Source organism: Triturus cristatus, chromosome 8 (assembly GCF_964204655.1).
Source record: "Triturus cristatus chromosome 8, aTriCri1.1, whole genome shotgun sequence".
NCBI classification, from domain to species: Eukaryota; Metazoa; Chordata; class Amphibia; order Caudata; family Salamandridae; genus Triturus; species Triturus cristatus.
In genome coordinates, this window is record NC_140591.1 from 57,904,286 (window position 1) to 57,925,440 (window position 21,155).

A 21,155-nucleotide genomic window follows, 5' to 3' on the forward strand; every position below is an offset into this window, starting at 1 on the left:
CGACGGAGGCACTCACAGCCAGGCACTGCTAAGCCACCAAGGGAGCGCCTACAGAAAAATGTTGTGTAAAGAGAGGCGAGCAACCAAAAATGTGACTTAACGACAGGCAGATCAAAAGTACATGAGTCGCTTCTTCTGCCTGCTGGCTGCCTCAATGAAACGTGCACGGTGCAGGAGTCAGACTAATTATTTAGAAGGAAGTACACCGGCCGGGCCTTTCACTGGCAGAGTCTGCCTGTAAAATGCCCGGCCGGTGTTATTTCTATTTTGTTCACGACTCACGCACGCTTTAATTCAAGCTTCTAAAGCAAGCTGCAGCCATCAATCATTATTAGTGGGTCAGAGTTCACTCGGCTGTACTTACTTAGTCAGTGGCTCGACTCTACCTCCTCCAGGAATCCTACCACGAGTGTCGAGCTCACGTTCTCTCGCGCTGGGCTCACTGTGGCAATGACGCAGATCCCAAACAAACTGGAAAATTCTGGGTTGACTCCTTCCCCAGACCCCAACACACCAATCACTTCCTAAACAACAACTGTTACTGGGCCTCTCTCGAGGAAGAGGCAGAGGCCACTGCCACACCCCCACTACTTCCCCGAAGCTGAACTGGCCTGCCCCCAGCCATTGGAATTAATGGGGAGCTTCTGACTCCTCCCTGGGCTCTACGAAATTCGCCCAATTTAAAAGTTGTATTCCGGCAGTGATACCCAGATCCTGCCCACCTGTGTGTCGTCACTGCTCTACTTTCTGGCTTCAGGTCGAAGAGATCTTCGCCCAGCCAAAAGCATGCACAACAGAGGCAGAGCCAAAAGCCATCACCCCCCACCCCCTCAAGGAAAAAGCCAGATTTGCCCATGTTTGTTCACTGAGCAGCCAGGCAGCCAGCACAATTTATTGCTAGCTGCTCGGTGTTCCAGCTCGCATTTTTGTAATCCCCCAAGGGTGGCAGGGCGGCGCCCATCTCTCCCATTAACACCAGCCGCCCCTGCTCCCTCTACTCAAACCAACAGTGGTCTTAAGTGACAAACTCGAGAATGGAGAGCCCTGTACAATGTAGGAAGTAAATGGATCCAGCAACGGGAGATTCTTGTGGGCTGGTTAAAAAGACACATGGTACAGAAGAACTGAACATAGTGTGCAAAACAATACATATAAAAGGCCACCACAGAAAATAAATGTTATAAGTACATGATTGCTTAAAAAATAACAAGTACTACACAATAGCGCCCACATGTATTCATAAGAACTTCGCCATTTATCTAAGGGGCTGGACCTGGATAAAGGTGGGAGTGTAGTGGGCCCTAGTCCCAATTGTGTATAAAGATGTGAAGTGTGGGATCACTGCAGGAAGTCCTGGTCAGCCCTACTTTGGGTCCAGGAAGTAGTTAAACAAAATATTTCTACACAGGAGGGGAGGATAAGTTAAGCAGCTAAGCCAGAGACTGAGTCGAGCATGATTGACTCCTTCGCTGGACTGTGAATGGATGCAAGGTCTGGAAATATTCAGAGACACTTAGGGGCTTATTTACAAGCCCCTTGCACCCCTGGTAAGTCACTTTTCCCCATATTAAAAGTGGCACACCGGCAGCGCACAAGGCTTGTAAATAAGCCCCTTAGTCCGGAGCCAGTCACAGAGGAGAGAAAAACAAATTGCCTGTGGACGCTGCTAAGGGGCACCTACGAATAGCTGTCGACCAGATAGCCCCATCATAGGTGGCTGGGGACAGGGATAAACCCCTCGAGGGGATCCTCAAAAGAGCTGCTCCCTTTCAGAAAGTGCGGACCCTCAGGAATCTAGAGTTTGGACAGTCTGGTTGAGCCACCAGTTGACAAATCCCATGTTGGATCCAGTCCTAATCAGTGGGGCACAGAGTAAGGAGATAAGTCAGCAGAACCCAGACTTGCAGATTCCTTGGTATAGTGGTGACGAGCAGCCGGATGAGTTCATGACACTGGGTGGGATCCTATTACACCGCCACTGGGGAAGAATCTCCCCGTTGACTTTGATCCACTGCATTGACACAAGACTCATGTTTTCCAGCTGGCACTTCAAGGCGTAGCATGTGCTGTAGGTGGAAAATATTGAACTTAAGAGGGCCTGGCCTGCCACCTGTTCGTATGCACTTCTTGCCACCGCCACCACCCCAGAGTGGGTGTACAACACTTCTCAATATTCATCACCACGAAGAGAGGAGGTGCATCTGCCTGCGTTGAAGGAAGCAGTCCTACCTCATGTGTGAGAGAGACACAGGCTTGGGTGAAAAGTACTGTGTTATTCCACATTTACTCCTATCTTTCCAGAGAGCTACATTCTATGCATAGTTATGTTTGTCCCTGAGCTGCAAACATATAGCAACCAGCCCCCTGCATGCCTGTGTGAGTATCACATGAAAGTTTTTCCTTGGCTCCCCTGACATTAGACAACAGTGCACTGCAGGATGACTGGCGCAATACGCAAGAGTACGAACCACACCTCTGAAATCCTTTATTAAGAAACATTCTGGTAAGAGTGAAAATAACCTTTATTAGTGATTTATGACAAGTTTATTAAACGACATTAATGCGGACCAGGTATGTTTTTACACTGACAAATCTATTAAGAAATCTAAAATCCTTAATAATAAATGAAATATAGATATATATGCACTAATGTGAGATCGAGGGACAGAGGACGTCAATTCCAAACGTTTATCTCACATCAACACAGAGGTGCCGATTCCGATCCTGTAATTTTTTTTCCCGTACGACTTGTATCTGTATTTTTTTACGTACGAATCGTACAAGTACCGTACAAACGGTGAAGTACGATTCGTACGTGAGAAATACATACGATTCGCGTCGGGAAAAGGTGTACGAGAGGGATCCGGACAGTTTTACGTACAAATCGTAAAACTGAAGTCCGAGCTCGCAAGTACGATCCGTACCGCCCTTCCGAAGACACAAGCGCATGGGAAAAGCCCTGTACGGGGCGAACGCCGTACCACTCATATCCGGGGACAGTTGTGCCCGGGATACGAGTCGTACAGGCCCCCCCACCCCATCCCCGTATGTACGCGCTGTACCCCCTGCCCCGTATGTATGCGCCGTACCCCCACCCCTGCCCCGTATGTACGCGGCGTACCCCCTGCCCCGTATGTACGCGCTGTACCCCCACTCCTGCCCCGTATGTACACGCCGTACCCCCTGCCCCGTATGTACGTGCCGTACCCCCACCACTGCCCCGTATGTACGCGCCGTACCCCCACCCCTGCCCCATATGTATGTGCCGTACCCCCTGCCCCGTATGTACGCGCCTTACCCCCACCCCTGCCCCGTATGTACGCGCCGTACCCCAGCACTACGCGCGTAGCGCTGGGGGTATGGTGCGTACATACGGGGCAGGGGGTACGGCGCGTACATACGGGGCAGGGCTGGGGGTACGGCGCATACATATGGGGCTGGGGTGGGGGGGCCTGTACGACTCGTACCCCTGGGGAATCAGCTTTTACGGCTGTTTTTGGCTCCTGTAAAAAAAAGTGCCCTACGGAGTGCCGTAGGAACGGATCGTACTTGCTGGTCAGTAAAATGCTGCTTACATTCGTACGGACGTCGCGTACAGGCTGTTCCGGAGATGATTCGTAAGGTAATTTCCCCCGTACGGTCTTTTCTACGATTCGTACGGAAATCGCCTTTCTGTACGAATCGTACTTCCTGGGTTATAATGACAGTTTACCGGGTACGCATTGTACGGAGAAAACGCTCCGTACGACGATTCGTAGGGCCTTTTTAACGGATCGGAATCGGCACCATAATGTTGGAAACTCTCATCGCAATCTCCACACAATTTAATCTGGGCTAGTGCCAACCCCAGTGCCACATTTGGTATGCATTCTGTAAATACCGTCAAAACCTCATTATTAAATCAAGAAAAAAGAGTTAAATATATGTTTTTGATTTGTCGCAATTCATATTAGCTATGCGTAGTAGCTATAACAAACCTTGTATTTGCAATTTTATAATTGGAGTACGTCATCAAATAGTTTTGGAAGCCCTCACACAGTTCCTTTAGCTGCATCCCACATTTCATTTTCCCTTTGCACCCCTCTTCTTACTCATGATACTTGCTGCCAGCTGTAGTACCAGAGATATTAATGAGGAGAAGTAATGTTTTTCAGGATTGAGGAGCAAAGGATCTTCTTTTGCCATGTCCTAGTGGTCTCCAGACTATTGGAGTAGGTAATTCAGGGATGGAGGAAGGCCTCGAAGGATGCATCTAAAACTCACCACCATATTCACGCATCAAGTGTTTTGCTGAAAGAAAAAATAACTTGTATCAGAAAATAATCGTCCAAAGGCTTCTTTTCTACAGCACACATATCTACGAGCAGCACAATGTCACAGTAAAGATACTGATGCTCTCCCATTTATACAAAGCCCCTATCAAAAGGCAGTGCTTAATTTGAGCCGGTGGTGTCCGGTGCCCTGCACTGGCACTTAATTGTCATCACCAGTACTTATGACAGCCTGCCACATTGTGGTGCTGTTTGTCTCATAGAGACGTAAGAACAACAACAGTTATTTATTAATTCAATATACATAAAAAATTATTAATACCTGCCAACCAAGCCATTCTTATGCCTTTGGTGGCATAGTATAGCCTGAATCATCACACTTGTAGGAGTGTGATGGTTAGTAGTTGTGTAGGAACTGTTGCTGGCAAGTGTAATGCCGAGAGCCTTGGCACTTACTTTTTTTTTTTTTTTTTTTTACAAATTAAGCATTGGCCAGTAGAAATCTGTGGCAGTCAGGCGGCCTTGATCGGCTTCAGATTGACAACATAAAGTGGGCAACATTTATTAGTATTTTTGCAAGATCACAAGATCAAGGCAGATGGATATTTTTGAGGGGCTGCTATAAGATTTGAATCTAAAGGAGGGGTCTAAAACTGAATCTAGGAAGACATAATCCCTGTCTCATTTTCTGGATCAGCAGAATTAAATTTACACTCATTGTATGTCAATGCATCCCATGTGAATATCTTAAAAATCATGGTGGATGTTGGGCTACTGGGGCGTATCTTAAAAATAATGATCTGGGTGCCTGGTTAATCCATATTACGATGAAAATGTGAGATTTAACTTGAAGCCAGCTGGGCAGCCAAATATTATTTTTGGAAGAAGTGTGTGAGAATGTGCCCAGACTGGAATGTTGCAGGCATCCGGTATACTGAGTGGCACATTTTCTCTGTTTGCCTGTTGCTCTAATGTGCCTCAGAGCAGGATATGATTTATGTTTGGAACATAGCTATACATTTTGGATAAGAAATATTACAATATGAAAGGCAGCGAAGCAATATAGCCTTCTAGCCCTCTGCCAAGGGTTATACCGGTTGGTAAAGGCCCTGAACCCAAGTTATGAATGCATTTGTGCCTGCATCACCATATGGTTTTTATAGGGGACACGCAGTGACCGTGCAACGGACAGCGCACTGCTCAAAAATGGCAACAACAAAATTGGGAGGGAGAGGCCCTCCAACCTTCAGATCCAAACATTGTGCCCTAGGTGGGAACAATGTGGAGCAAAAGCGATAACACATGTAGTAGTTGAGCTGCACACAAATGCTGGAATATGCTTTAGGTCGTCAACAGCATCTCACGCGAGATTCTGTTGTTCGCTGTGGGGGGTCATTGAGATGAATGGACTGTCCTTGGAATCCCTAATTGGGAAGGTGCTGTGGGGGTGAAGTTTGGAGCACATTATTCTCACCGTATACCAGAGGTCCAGAAGGTCTGTCAGGGACTCTTGCAGAAATGTGAAACTTTTATAGGCACTTTCAGTATCCCCCAAACCACCCAGAAGAGACCTTCAAGATACTTTAGGATATCCAGTGGACTTTATTTGGTGGGTTTTTAGGCGAGTATTCTACGTTTTTTAGTGGGACACTTCCAGCAGAAAATCTGTCACCAGTGCCGAAACTGCAGGAACAACTCACTTTTGTTCAGAGAATTAGAGCCAGGGTTAGTTACATTATAGCAAAGTCAGCTACATAGTTAGCATGTGTGTGGCATACTTGCCGCATGGCCGTGGAGTAGTAAACAGAGGTTTAATGCAACAAGTCCTGCAGAGGCACACCATGAGCACCCACCTCCCCACCTCCTCTTAACAGATTAAATAAACAGCTCATTAAATGCAATTCTTACAGCCTAAGCACTAGAATCATGTTTGGAATAATAGTTTGGGTCCATAAACTACCATCACCTTCCATTTTTTTGTTTGTATTGTGTTTTTCACTGCCCTGTGTGATGTACCTATTTCTTTACTATGAAATCGCAGTAGTTGGATATTGTGTTATGCAGATTTCTAGATTGCACTATCACCCGGGAGGCATTCTGACATATACCGTTTGTAGGTCTGGCCTAAAGCCAGCCTTAGCTATCTTGTCAGCCTCATGTAATAAAAGAAGCCAGACTCACCTCTGTGTAGTTATGGTTGAGTGGTTTTACAAGATTACATTTGTTGAACAATAACTAAGCTTTAATTGTGTTGGTTTATCAGTGGATACTTAAATATATAAAACAGAGAGAGGCTTTGGATCAACGCTCTTCATCCATAGGTTTATTCAGCTGTCATTCACATTTTGCTTCTGCCCACCACACCATACAGCATGGGGCAATGGGTCAGCCCACTTCAGTAATTGGCTCTCCTGCACAGTGAGTGATGGTATATTGCCTGATCACATGTTCCAGGCCACCTAAAAAGAAGTGCATTTTAGTGTTACGACTGGTGGACCAACACTTTAGTTTGCAAATGGGTTCTTTCCGTTCTTAGGGCCCGATTCACAGAACTAACTTAAGACAAAATCCTAAACATACTACTTTTGGTATTCACAGAAGTTAGGATTTTGTCTTAAGTTTGTCTTAAGACAGACTTAAGTCTTTCTTAAGTCTGTCTTAAGTCTGTCTTAAGTTTGTCTTAAGTTTGTCTTAAGTCTGTCTTAAGTTTGTCTTAAGACAAACTTAAGACAAAATCCTAACTTCTGTGAATACCAAAAGTAGTAAGTTTAGGATTTTGTCTTAAGTTAGTTCTGTGAATTGGCCCCTTAACGTTTTATGATTTTAGTCATCTGCATGTGTTTAAACTAGGGGACCGATTCACAGAACTAACTTAAGACAAAATACTAAACTTACTACCATTTTGGTATTCACAGAAGGCACTTACTCATTTCGGTATTCACAGAAGGCACTTACTAATTTCGATATTCACAGAAGTTAAGAGTCCTAACTTTAGGACTCCTAAATGCCTTCTGTGAATACCGAAAGTCTTAAAATTAGGATTTTTCTCAGTTTAATAGTAGTATAGTTAGGACTCCTAACTTTAGGACTCCTAAATGCCTTCTGTGAATACCGAAAGTCTTAAAATTAGGATTGTTCTCAATTTAGTAGTAGTAAAGTTAGGACTCCTAACTTTAGGACTCCTAAATGCCTTCTGTGAATACCGAAAGCCTTAAAATTAATATTTTTCTCAGTTTAGTAGTAGTAAAGTTAAGAGTCCTAACTTTAGGACTCCTAAACTGAGAAAAATCCTAATTTTAAGACTTTCGGTATTCACAGAAGGCATTTAGGAGTCTTAAAGTTAGGACTCCTAACTTCTGTGAATACCGAAGTGAGTAAGTGCCTTCTGTGAATACCAAAATGAGTAAGTGCCTTCTGTGAATACCAAAATGGTAGTTAGTTTAGGATTTTGTCTTAAGTTAGTTCTGTGAATCGGGCCCTAGGTCTTTATGTTTCAGCAGTTCAAAGTAATTAGCACCTTTTCTTTCTGCCACTAGTAATCGTATTTTCCTGGGATGAGCATTAAAACCGAAAGGGTTACCGTAACTGTTCTAACTACACCTGCCTGCTAGAAAGCACCCATCTTGTTCCATGAAAATTATATTGCATGGTTATTTGTTCATTTAAAATGTGTATTGCACATGTATGGCCACAATGCTTAGGTGACGGCATCTTTTATTTTTTCTATTGTTTTTATTTTATGGCACGAACCAGTGTTAATGGTATAGTGTGCTAATTCATCGGGTTATATATTAATGAGTGACACTGTTTATGAGTCCTGACTCCCGTCACCACCTTGAGTGAGCCATGTCCGTTCAGCCTCGCTACCCCTGGGGCGATATATGGGGTATGTGAGTAATCTAGTTACCCATGTGCACTGCTCCAGTGAGGACCAGGGAAACCAGTGGTAAATGGAGGAACCCTCAAAAGGATACTCCCCATTGACAACTCACCCAGGGAAGATGTCTCGGAACATTCCCTCCACGTGCCTCGTACTACCCCTTGCATGGGTACGGGCACTGCTTTGTGCTGCGACATTTTAAGGCATGGACAAAGTGGGCTCTGGCCCAGGGCACCAGCCCTTCAGGGGGCCCCCTAATAGAGCCAGCTCTGTTCTGCAGGGTCTTGCACTGATGTCCTTGATAAATTCTTAAACAGATTGTTTTAAATACAGTTTTCCTTTCATCAATTTTTAGTGTGGGTGATGTGTGAGTCTAGTACAGATATTTTGCCAACAAATGTATTTATGATTCCTGTAGATCAAAACAGGACCTCACATATGAGAAATGTGAGGTCGTCACAGAGATTATTTGCAGTAATATTAGTGAACTGCTGATGTGTTACAATATTGAAAACACACATCACTATCCCTGAATTTTAGATGAAGAAGACATTTTGAATTTGGACTACTGTGCCTGTGCACTGTCAGTGACCTGGCTAAAGAGGGCATGAAAGAGGTGAAATTAGATCATAAATTCAATGCTGTTCTGAATATGGGCTCCCAAAACATGCTTGGCCCAGGGCCACCAAAATCTTTAAGATGTCCCTGGCTGTGTGAGAGACAGCTCACAAAGCCTCTTCCTTTGTAAGCAGTGCTGGCCCTGCAGGTGTGCCGTGTGCAAGGAATGCTTCAGCCAAACATGATGGAGGTCCACTGTATAGAAGGAACATCCTATGGGGTGAAATGTGTTCTGGAGATGTGTGCTCCTGAAAACATGCCAGTTTAAATGTGCATCCAAGCACAGGGTCTCACTGAGGGGTACTGAAGGGAAGATTCATGAAAATGGATGCATGGGGATTCTGTGGGGGTGTCAGGAGCCTTGCAGGGAGACATGTCATCTTCCTTGGCTTACACAGTTATTCCTCAGACTGACCAGGAGGCCACCACAGCATCAGCAGATGTTGCTACTAAACAGCAAGACCCCTCCTCCATCCCCTGTACTTGTAAAGTGGTCTAAGCTCACTTCCGCTTATGCCCGAAAACAGCCTGTGCTGCTTTTGGCACCCCTTGCTGTGAGCAAGTGGCATCAAAAAAAGGTCTCAGCAATTCCTAGGTATGGGTAGGGAGAGGGATTAAACACTTAAAGAAAGGATGCACCACATTATAAAGACTAAGGCGCCTAAAGTCATATAATTAGCACTGTGTGTCCCTGGATTCACAAAGAGTGCTCCTATAGTAGCCCAATGTGACAGCTTGGGGCTAGCATGTTATGATGAAGGTTAGAAAATCAGGACCCCTCTTGGGGATCAGCTGTGAAGACACAACAGGCCTCTACTGGAGACATTATTTACATATAGCTTTCAAGCAACTTTCATGAACCAGAGGAAGTGATGTACCTCATCATCTTCCTCGTGCAGACAAAATGTGCTTGCCTCGTGGCAAGATGGCTGACATCCCAACCTACCCAAGTCCAACCACAACAGAGTGTTGCAAAGTAATTGCAAGATGATAATGATCGATTTCTAAAGCACCCCATTACAATGTGTAAATTAAATAAAGGAAGCGGACACCTGTAACCACCAGTGGTGTTGTATCACTGTATCACAGTCCAACTATGGTCTCACAGGATATTGTGATCATAGTGTCGACTCTCAAAACATTGTCACAGTGCGGTTAATAATAGTAAATTTACTCTCTCAGTCCAAGTCAAAAAGTACTTTCTTTTGGTCAAAGAGTCCACTAGGTATCTCCAGTAAGCGCCACAGTGCTGCGTTGAAGAGAGATGTCAAAAGGGGCATGGCTTCAGACCACCTCTCTGCAACGCAACCTTGTGGCACTTACTGGAGGTACCTGGTGGGCTAGTTGGCCCCCAGGGACCCTCAGGATTGAAGGGGAATTTATCCCCCAACTTAAAACGCGCCACAGGTGCGTTTGCACAGTGGTGCAGGGAGGGGGCGGGGCCTGATGTGACAAGGGTGCAAACGTCACATCACATATTTCTGGTGGATACAGTATCTGCCTGTGGATTCCTCACTGTCCCACCCGCCTCCCCATTGTCCACCTGTTTCTACCAAAAAGATGCTTTTACTGTTTGGCATGAATGTTTTTAATATGTATTAATCATGCTTATGTTTTAATAGTGAGAAATGCTTGATCTGTTACTATTTCTTTATGCCTTTAATGGTTATGCATTTGTAAATATATATATATATATATATATATTTAGTATACTATGCATGCATGTGAAAATGTGTTGGTCCACCAGTTTACCTCGGTGGCATGGAAAAAATGGGTGGAACTGACGTCAGCACGCCGACGAGGTCCACTTATGGCTCCTATGATGTCATACGGTGTCGCGAGCGGAGCCGTGCCATTATGACATCCTCGTCGACGTGGGAGAGCTACGAAAGAATTGCTGCGGAATGCCGGTGCAGGGGATATTCACCTAAGTGTTCAGGCTAGTCCTTTGGGATCAACTGTTCATGTTGCCACTCCAGAAACCGAAACCAGTGATCCGAGGGCAGAGGCCCTGCAGATGGCACACGAGGTGGGGAGCCCAGTCGTGTGCACCGGCGGGGCAGCGAAGTGACAAGCACCACTACCCACAGAAAAGGTAACGAGGGCACTGAATAACACAAGATCTTCTCTTTGTATCTGGCAGGAACAACAAGGTTAAAATGCCCTAGTTTCAAAATGTATAATTAGTGCAAAAATGGTCTTCAAGAGGACCTGTGACGGATGCCGCTTCTGCCTTCCGTACACTGGAGGCGGCACATGGGTCATGCGGTACAGTCATACTGCGGTGGGACGCACACTTGTTGACCTCTCATGGCACTGCTCCACACTTCAGGGACAACGCTTTCCATTAGCTGTGTTTTCTGATGACATGTCGCACCGGCCCATTCAACAGCAGAACCCCTTTAGATAAAAACAGACTCTTCCACTCTCTCACCAGAAGTGAAACCAGACCACGTGGACACTTTCACGATACAACAGCCGGGAATGCACTTTTCGGTAAAAAAAACACATTCCTTCCTCCTAATTTATCAAAAATAAAACGCCTTACTGAAGAACAGGGGCCAGCTTCGATCGGTAAACAGCCGTTACAACAACTTTTTTACTTTGCAATACCATTACATCGCAAAGTCATTACTACACATTTTTTTGGAACGCATGGTCATCTACCACGCATGCCTTTACAACGGATTTTGTTGTAAAGGTATGTATGGTAAATGACCATGAGTTCTAAAAAAATGTAGAGGATCCACGTCATTGTAAGGAAACAGAGCCAGTTCCGTTTCCTCACAACGACGTGCACTGCCCCTCAGAGACGTCATGAAACAGGAACCACGAGGAGAGAGGAACAACGAGGAGTGAGAGGTAAGGGGGATTGGGCGGTGTTTACTTTTCTAGGATTTAAGGTAGTGCAGTGGTGTTTGTGTTGTGTAGGGGGTCGTGCTGGTGGTAGTGTTTTAGGGGTTAGGGTAGTGCAGTGATGTTTGGGTAGTGCAGGGGATCGTGCTTGGGGTAGATTTAGAGTTTAGGGTAGTGCAGTGGTGTTTATGTAGTGTAGGGGGTCGTGCTGAGGGTAGTGTTTTAGGGTTTAGGGTAGTGCAGTGATGTCTGTTTAGTGTAGGGGATCGTGCTTGGGGTAGATTTAGGGTTTAGGGTAGTGCAGTGGTGTTTGTGTAGTGTAGGGGGTCGTGCTGGGGGTAGTGTGTTAGGGTTTAGGGCAGTGCAGTGGTGTTTGTGCAGTGCAGTGGGTAGTGCTGGGGGTAGTGTTTTAGGGTTTGGGGCAGGGCAGTGGTGTTTGGGTAGTGTAGGGGGTCGTGCTGGGGGTAGTGTTTTAGGGTTTATGGGTAGTGCAGTGGTACACAAATTGGTCGCACACTGCTCGTCACACCAGCAAGTTGCCCCAAAGGACTGTGGTAAATGAAGTGGCGACGGCGGGTACGCCTCTGCCACGATGTGTAAAGAGAACAGTATGTGTTGCATTTAGCCATCCCTGGACACGTGTTTCGAGGTAGTTGCCTCTCGTCAGCAGGGAGTAGGAAAGTGTAAAGGGGTGCCGTGTGGACTGCCAAAATGTAATTAAAAACAGGTCAAGTACCTCTCATGGCGCGCAGGTGCAGATCAGTGTGCGACCAACCTTTGGGTAGTGCAGTGGTGTTGGTGTAGTGTAGGGGGTCATGCTGGGGGTAGTGTTTTAGGGTTTAGGGTAGTGCAGTGGTGTTTGAGTAGTGTGGGGGGTTGTGCTGAGGGTGGGTTTCGAGTTTAGGGTAGTGCAGCGGTGTTTGGGTAGTGTAGGGGGTCGTGTTGGGGTAGATTTAGGGTTTATGGTAGTGCAGTGGTGTTTGGGTAGAATAGGGGGTCATGCTGGAGGTAGATTTAGGGCTCTGCACTGGTGTTCGGGCAGTGTAGGCGGTCTTGCTGGGGGTAGTGTTTCAGGGTTTAGGGCAGTGGTGTTCGGGCAGTGTAGGGGGTTGTGCTGGGGGTGGTGTTTCAGGGTTTAAGGTAGTGCAGTGGTGTTTGCGTAGTGTAGGGGGTCATGCTGGGGTAGTGTTTTAGGGTTTAGGGCAGTGCAGTGGTGTTCGGGCAGTGTAGGGGGTCGTGCTGGGGTTGGTGTTTTAGAGTTTAGGGCAGTGCAGTGGTGTTCGGGCAGTGTAAGGGGTCATGCTGGGGGTGGTGTTTCAGAGTTTAGGGCAGTGGAGTGGTGTTCGGGCAGTGTAGGGGGTCATGCAGGGGATGGTGTTTCAGGGTTTAGGGCAGTGCAGTGGTGTTCGGGCAGTGTAGAGGGTCGTGCAGGGTGGTGTTTCAGGGTTTAGGGCAGTGGTGTTCGGGTTGTGTAGGGTGACTTGCTGGGGGTGGTGTTTCAGGGTTTAGGGCAGTGCAGTGGTGTTCGGGCAGTGTAGGGGGTCGTGCTTGGGGTGGTGTTTAAGGGTTTAGGGCAGTGCAGTGGTTTTCGTGCTTGGGGTGGTGTTTCAGGGTTTATGGCAGTGCAGTGGTGTTCGGGCAGTGTAGGCTGGTCGTGCTGGGGGTGGTGTTTTAGGGTTTAGGGCAGTGCAGAGGTGTTCAGGCAGTGTAGGGGGTCATGCTGGGGGTGGTGTTTCCAGGTTTATTGCAGTGCAGTGGTGTTCGGGCAGTGTAGGGGGTTGTGTTAGGGGTGGTGTTTCAGGATTAAGGGCAGTGTAGGGGATTGTGCTGGGGTGGTGTTTCAGGGTTTAGGGCAGTGCAGTGGTGTTCCGGCAGTGTAGGGGGTCATGCTGGGGGGGTGTTTCAGGGTTTATGGCACTGCAGTGGTGTTCGGGCAGTGTAGGGGGTCGTGCTGTGGCTGGTGTTTCCAGGTTTAGGGCAGTGCAGTGGTGTTCCGGCAGTGTAGGGGGTCGTGCTGGAGCTGGTGTTTTAGGGTTTAGGGCAGTGTAGGGGGTCGTAATAGGGCTGGTGTTTTAGGGTTTTGGGCAGAGCAGTGGTGTTCGGGCAGTGTAGGGGGTCTTGCTGGTGGTGGTGATTCAGGGTTTAGGGCAGTGGTGTTCGGGCAGTGTAGGGGGTCTTGCTGGGGGTGATGTTTCAGGGTTTAGGGCAGTGCAGTGGTGTTCGGGCAGTGTAGAGGGTCGTGCAGGGGTGGTGCTTCAGGGTTTAGGGCAGTGCAGTGGTGTTCAGGTAGTTTAGGGGGTCATGCTGGGGTAGTGGTTTAGGGCAGTGCAGTGGTGTTCGTGCAGTGTAGGGGGTCATACTGAGGTTGTGTTTTAGGGTTTAGGACAGTGCAGTGGTTTTGTGTAGTGGGCAGCTCATGCACTGCATCGCTAGGTGAGACCTAAAAAGCATTGCACCAAGATGGCTGCCAACACTTCCTGGATTGAAGTGTTGGCAGACAATTAGAGCCAAGCTCGTGCTTGTGTAGTTAGGTCCCGCCCAGATATATAAAGATTATTTCTCCTTTAATATCTCGAAAACTACTGAACGGATTTACACCATTTAAAAAAATGGTCGCTTTATGAACCAAGCACTACATTTTTACCAATTTTGGCGTAATTCCGTTCAGCAGTTTCAGCTGTAATCGTGTCTAAAGTTTTCTATGGTAAATTGAATTTTTAACCTCTATTTTTTTAATTTCTCAGGAACTACTGAATGGATTTACACCATTTAACAACAAGCATTTGCAATGCAATAGGTCTCGCATTTATAAGAGTTTGAGCTATTGGCATTGTAAAATTACAATGCCTTTTATTTATGTTTTGGTTTTAAAACAAATAAAAGGCATTGTCATTTACAATGTCAGAAGCATAAACTCGCATAAAAGCAGTGTGTGGAGTGCAGCAGTGTGCGGCGTGCAGCAGTGTGCAGTGTGCAGCAGTGTGCGGCGTGCAGCAGTGTGCGGCGTGCAGCAGTGTGCGGCGTACAGCAGTGTGCGGCGTGCAGCAGTGTTTCGTGTAGCAGTGTGAGGCATGCAGCACTGTGACTTGCAGCAGCGTGCAGCAGTGTGCGGCGTGCAGCAGTGTTTTGTGTAGCAGTGTGAGGCATGCAGCACTGTGGCGTGCAGCGGCGTGCAGCAATGTGCGGCGTGCAGCAGTGTGCTGCGTGCAGCAGTGTGCTGCATGCAGCAGTGTCGTGCAGCATGCAGCAGTAAGTAGTGCAGCAGTGTGCAGCAGTGTGTGGCGTGCAACAATGTTTCATGTAGCAGTGTGCGTCGTGCAGCAGTGTGCGGCGTGCAGCAGTGTGTGGCGTGCAGCAGTGTGAGGCGTGCAGCAGTGTGTGGCATGCAGCGGCATGCAGCAGTGTGTGGCGTGCAGCAGTGTGAGGCGTGCAGCAGTGTGAGACGTGCAGCAGTGTGTGGCGTGCAGCAGTGTGAGGCGTGCAGCAGAGAGACGTGGAGGGTGAGGAGAGACACGTGGAGGGTGAGGAGAGACACGTGGAGGGTGAGGAGAGACGTGTGGAGGGTGAGGAGAGACACGTGTGGAGGGTGAGGAGGAGACACATGTGGAGGGTGAGGAGGAGACACGTGAGGAGACACGTGTGGAGGGTGAGGAGGGACACGAGTGAAGGGTGAGGAGAGACACGTGTGGAGGGTGAGGAGAGACGTGGAGGGTGAGGAGAGACACGTGTGGAGGGTGAGGAGAGACACGTGTGGAGGGTGAGGAGAGACACGTGGAGGGTGAGGAGAGACATGTGGAGAGTGAGGAGAGACACGTGGAGGGTGAGGAGAGGCACGTGTGGAGGGTGAGGTGAAGGGTGAGGAGAGAGACGTGTGGAGGGTGAGGAGAGACGTGTGGAGGGTGAGGAGAGACGTGTGGAGGGTGAGGAGAGATGTGTGGAGGGTGAGCAGAGACACATGTGGAGGGTGAGCATAGACACGTGTGGAGGGTGAGCAGAGACACGTGTGGAGGGTGAGGAGAGACACGTGTGGAGGGTGAGGAGAGACGTGTGGAGGGTGAGGAGAGACACGTGTGGAGGGTGAGGAGAGACACTTGTGGAGGGTGAGGAGAGACGTGGAGGGTGAGGAGAGACGTGGAGGGTGAGGAGGGTGAGGTGGAGGGTGAGGAGAGACACGTGGAGGGTGAGGTGGAGGGTGAGGAGAAACAGATTTGGAGGGTGAGGAGAGACGGAGGTGGAGGGTTAGGAGAGACGGAGGTGGAGGGTGAGGAGAGACCGAGGTGGAGGGTGAAGAGAGACCGAGGTGGAGGGTGAGGAGAGACCGAGGTGGAGGGTGAGGAGAGACCGAGGTGGAGGGTGAGGAAAGACCGAGGTGGAGGGTGAGGAGAGACCGAGGTGGAGGGTGAGGAGAGACCGCGGTGGAGAGTGAGGAGAGACCGAGGTGGAGGGTAAGGAGAGACCGAGGTGGAGGGTAAGGAGAGACCGAGGTGGAGGGTAAGGAGAGACCGAGTTGGAAGGGAATCAGAAGTGGAGGAGAGAGAGAGGTGGAGGGTGAGGAGAGACAGTGGTGGAGGGTGAGGAGAGACCGAGGTGGAGGGTGAGGAGAGACCGAGGTGGAGGGTGAGGAGAGACCGAGGTGGAGGGTGAGGAAAGACCGAGGTGGAGGGTGAGGAGAGACCGAGGTGGAGGGTGAGGAGAGACCGAGGTGGAGAGTGAGGAGAGACCGAGGTGGAGGGTAAGGAGAGACCGAGGTGGAGGGTAAGGAGAGACCGAGGTGGAGGGTAAGGAGAGGCCGAGTTGGAAGGGAATTAGAAGTGGAGGAGAGAGAGAGGTGGAGGGTGAGGAGAGACAGTGGTGGAGTGGGGGGGGGGAGGATATCACTTTTACTTCATCTCCTAGTGTAAGGTAACGCCCCCACCCCACAGGTCCTGCCGGGGCCGAGAGCAGATCACTTTTCGCATCAGCCGTCACCCGAGACCGCTCCGTACTTGTTGGTAAATAGAGGTTCACTATCTGTTGATAATGGGATTCACTTGGGGGGCTGACTTACCTCCTCCACCCCCAGGGTCAACACTGAGAAGGCATCAGAGACCTGGTGCTGCCTATGCTGCAGTACTGTGAGAGAGAGGGATGGGGGGGCGGGCAGAGGAAGAGGAGTGGGGTTAGAGAAGGGACAGGTGGGGAGAGAAATAGTAGAGAAGGGACAGAGACAGAAAAGGAGCAAAAAAAGAATTAGAGAGAGTAAAGAGGAGAGTTGGAAAATGAAAACATTACGAGAGAACATGTAGCAAAGAGGTGGAGAGAGAAGATGGGAGATAGTAAGGACGCAGCCAAGAGATAGGGCCGAGACAAAAAGAACCGAAACAATACAAAAGTATTGTTGGAGTGCTTATTTTTTGTGCAAAGACTGTTTTTTGCTTACCTTGCCCTTGAAATGTTTTTGGTGCTTGTGGTACTGTGACGACAGCTCTGGGCTTAAGTTATTTAAGTGTTTGAAGAGTTGCAGAGGGGTTTTTAGTCGCTTCTCTGATCGTTTCATAGTCATTCTTAGGAATAAGTTATCCCATATACTTTTAGTGTATTTTATACGGTTACAGCTTTTATGCAAGAGTAATGTATCCTTGCGATAGTCACCTTTTGTCATTCACTCTGGGTATGGAGGCCTCTGAATCGGTGGATCTAAATTAGTAAAATTGCTGCCACAGTTTTCAGATTGCTGCAGCTTAATAGGTTTGCATGTGACAGCAGGTAATATCTTTTCATATATGTGGACCCCCCTCACCCCCGATGATATAAACAACCTACCTCTTCAAGCTTTAAGAAGGAGTTGCTAGGTAGCTGATGCTAGTTTTTTAGTTGTGGAATTTGTTTTAATGAAAAAATGAAATTAAGGTGCCATTTATGTAAAGTTTGTCGGCGCTTATTAGTGGGTTTTTTCAAGGTATGTGAAGGTAATGCATACTTTGTGAGGTCAACTTTATTTTCTCACCCTGCACTGTTGCAGAGGATTGTTTGTTTCTCACCAGATGCAACCAATGAATGTTATTCATAGTGTTTCTGCTTTGAACAAGAAGTTGTTAAAATAGCGGGCTCAGTGAGCTGAACATCAATGGCGGAGATCTGTGTATAACTTGTAGTTCGTAAGTTTAAATGCTGACTGTCAACCCAAATGAAGTTGATAAAAGGACATCTTTGAGTTGGATAATTAAGGCTCATTTGATTTCAGCATGGACAGACAATTTGGTTTATGGCCGTATAATCCAAATGGTTCTATTTCTTTCCCAAAAGAATAATACATATTTTTTTTATAGTCTGTTCCGCACGAATCAAATCCTAACAAGTAGTTACAGATTGTTTAGTAGCTGTGTATTGAGCTTTGCAAATGATTGATGAATATTGATTATATCATAGGAGATACCTGTTAAAATCTTGCTTCAAATGTGCATTTTCAGACTTGTGAAATGTTATCTTTCAGCACAGAATACTACAGAAGGATGGCGAGAGGAACTGTCTGGGTCAGAGAGTGGACTCTTAAGTGGCTTGCAAATGTAACATAACCCAGCCCCCATATTAAAGAACCTCACCTGCTTTAGTCAGATGCACCCAAATCAGATGTAGGCAATGAACAGTTCGCCGGTCACTCTTCCTTAATATTCTCACCGAAAGCATTAGCCCATTACATAAAGTTGTCTCCAATCCGTGAAGTAACCGCAGTGTAACATAGCGTTGTGCTTAACATCAGTGCCTGCAAAGTAACTTACTCCTTATTTTATCCAAACATCAAAGCGGCGAAAGTGAAAGTAATGGAGCAGAGCATCAAAGGGCTGGGTGAGAAGGGAGGGGGGAATGCAAGGGTCAAAGCGGCTAAAGTGAAAGTAATCGAGCAGAGCATCAAAGGGCTGGGTGAGAAGGGAGTGGGGAATGCAAGGTGCGACCGACAGCAGATAGTAGGGGGTCTCGCGGGGGGTGGTGTTTCAGGGTTTAGGGCAGTGAAGTGGTGTTCGGGCAGTGTAGGGGATCGTGCTGGGGGTGGTGCTTTAGGGTTTAGGGCAGAGCAGTGGTGTTCGGGCAGTGTAGGGGGTTGTGCTGGGGGTAGTATTTTAGGGTTTAGGGTAGTGCAGTGGTGTTTTCGTAGTGTAGGGGATCATGCTGGGGTAGTGTTTTAGGGTTTAGGGTAGTGCTGTGTTGTTTGGGTAGTGTAGGGGGTCGTACTGGTGGTAGTGTTTTAGGGTTTAGGGTAGTGCAGTGGTGTTCGGCTAGTGTAGGGGGTCCTGCAGGGGGTGGTATTTCAGGGTTTAGGGCAGTGTAGTGTTGTTCGGGCAGTGTAGGGGGTCCTGCAGGGTGTGGTGTTTCAGGGTTTAGGGCAGTGGTCTTCGGGCAGTGTAGGGGGTGTTGCTGCTGGTGGTGTTTCAGGGTTTAGGGCAGTGCAGCGGTGTTCGGGCAGTGTAGGGGGTCATGCTGGGGCTGGTGTTTCAGGGTTTAGGGCAGTGCAGTGGTGTTCGGGCAGTGTAGGGGGTTGTGCTGGGGCTGGTGTTTCAGGGTTTAGGGCAGTGCAGTTGTGTTTGTGCTGGGGTGGTGTTTCAGGGTTTAGGGCAGTGCAGTGGTGTTCGGGCAGTGTAGGTTGGTCATGCTGGGGGTGGTGTTTCAGGGTTTAGGGCAGTGCAGTGGTGTTCGGGCAGTGTAGGGGGTCGTGCTGGGGGTGGTATTTCAGGATTTAAGGCAGTGCAGTGGTGTTCGGGCAGTGTAGGGGGTCGTGCTGGGGGTGGTGTTTCAGGGTTTAGGGCAGTGCAGTGGTGTTGGGGCAGTGTAGGGGGTTGTGCTGTGGCTTGTGTTTCAGGGTTTAGGGCAGTGCAGTGGTTTTTGGGCAGTGTAGGGGGTCGTGCTGGGGCTGGTGTTTCAAGGTTTAGGGCAGTGCAGTGGTGTTCGGGCAGTGTATGGGGTCGTGCTGGGGCTGGTGTTTCAGGGTTTAGGGCAGTGTAGTAGTATTCGATCAGTGTAGTGTGTCGAGGTGGGGCTAGTGTTTTAGGGTTTTGGGTAGTGCAGTGGTGTTTGGGCAGTGTAGGGGGTCGTGCTGGGGCTACTGTTTTAGGGTTTAGGGTAGTGCAGTGGTGTTTGTGTTGTGTAGGGGGTCTTGCTGGTGGTAGTGTTTTAGGGTTTAGGGTAGTGCAGTGATGTGTGTGTAGTGTAGGGGATCGTGCTTGGGATAGATTTAGGGTTTAGGGTAGTGCAGTGGTGTTTGTGTAGTGTAGGGGGTCGTGCTGGGGTAGTGTTTTAGGGTTTAGGGTAGTGCTGTGTTGTTTGGGTAGTGTAGGGGGTCGTACTGGTGGTAGTGTTTTAGGGTTTAGGGTAGTGCAGTGGTGTTCGGCTAGTGTAGGGGGTCCTGCAGGGGGTGGTATTTCAGGGTTTAGGGCAGTGTAGTGTTGTTCGGGCAGTGTAGGGGGTCCTGCAGGGTGTGGTGTTTCAGGGTTTAGGGCAGTGGTCTTCGGGCAGTGTAGGGGGTGTTGCTGCTGGTGGTGTTTCAGGGTTTAGGGCAGTGCAGTGGTGTTCGGGCAGTGTAGGGGGTCATGCTGGGGCTGGTATTTCAGGGTTTAGGGCAGTGCAGTGGTGTTCGGGCAGTGTAGGGGGTTGTGCTGGGGCTGGTGTTTCAGGGTTTACGGCAGTGCAGTTGTGTTTGTGCTGGGGTGGTGTTTCAGGGTTTAGGGCAGTGCAGTGGTGTTCGGGCAGTGTAGGTTGGTCATGCTGGGGGTGGTGTTTCAGGGTTTAGGGCAGTGCAGTGGTGTTCGGGCAGTGTAGGGGGTCGTGCTGGGGGTGGTATTTCAGGATTTAAGGCAGTGCAGTGGTGTTCGGGCAGTGTAGGGGGTCGTGCTGGGGGTGGTGTTTCAGGGTTTAGGGCAGTGCAGTGGTGTTGGGGCAGTGTAGGGGGTTGTGCTGTGGCTTGTGTTTCAGGGTTTAGGGCAGTGCAGTGGTTTTTGGGCAGTGTAGGGGGTCGTGCTGGGGCTGGTGTTTCAAGGTTTAGGGCAGTGCAGTGGTGTTCGGGCAGTGTAGGGGGTCGTGCTGGGGCTGGTGTTTCAGGGTTTAGGGCAGTGTAGTAGTATTCGATCAGTGTAGTGTGTCGAGGTGGGGCTAGTGTTTTAGGGTTTTGGGTAGTGCAGTGGTGTTTGGGCAGTGTAGGGGGTCGTGCTGGGGCTACTGTTTTAGGGTTTAGGGTAGTGCAGTGGTGTTTGTGTTGTGTAGGGGGTCTTGCTGGTGGTAGTGTTTTAGGGTTTAGGGTAGTGCAGTGATGTGTGTGTAGTGTAGGGGATCGTGCTTGGGATAGATTTAGGGTTTAGGGTAGCGCAGTGGTGTTGGTGTAGTGTAGGGGGTCTTGCTGGGGGTAGTGTTTTAGGGTTTAGGGTAGTGCAGTGGTGTTTGAGTAGTGTGGGGGGTTGTGCTGAGGGTGGATTTCAGGTTTAGGGTAGTGCAGCGGTGTTTGGGTAGTGTAGGGGGTCGTGCTGGGGGTAGATTTAAGGTTTAGGGTAGTGCAGTGGTGTTTG

At 48.5% G+C, this 21,155-nt stretch overlaps 1 protein-coding gene across 2 annotated transcripts in view; it reads right to left on the reverse strand.

Moving 5' to 3' along the window:
* Nucleotides 1-3,475: 3,475 nt before the first annotated feature.
* The window catches only part of LOC146801321 (butyrophilin subfamily 2 member A2-like), a 260,373-nt gene continuing 242,693 nt past the window's right edge, over nt 3,476-21,155 (reverse strand). For both annotated transcript variants that reach the window (XM_085624029.1, XM_085624030.1), the window contains one exon: nt 3,476-4,290. In XM_085624029.1, coding sequence (XP_085480155.1) covers nt 4,253-4,290 — 38 coding nt within the window. In that variant the 3' untranslated portion in view covers nt 3,476-4,252. The remainder of the gene's footprint in view (nt 4,291-21,155) is intronic.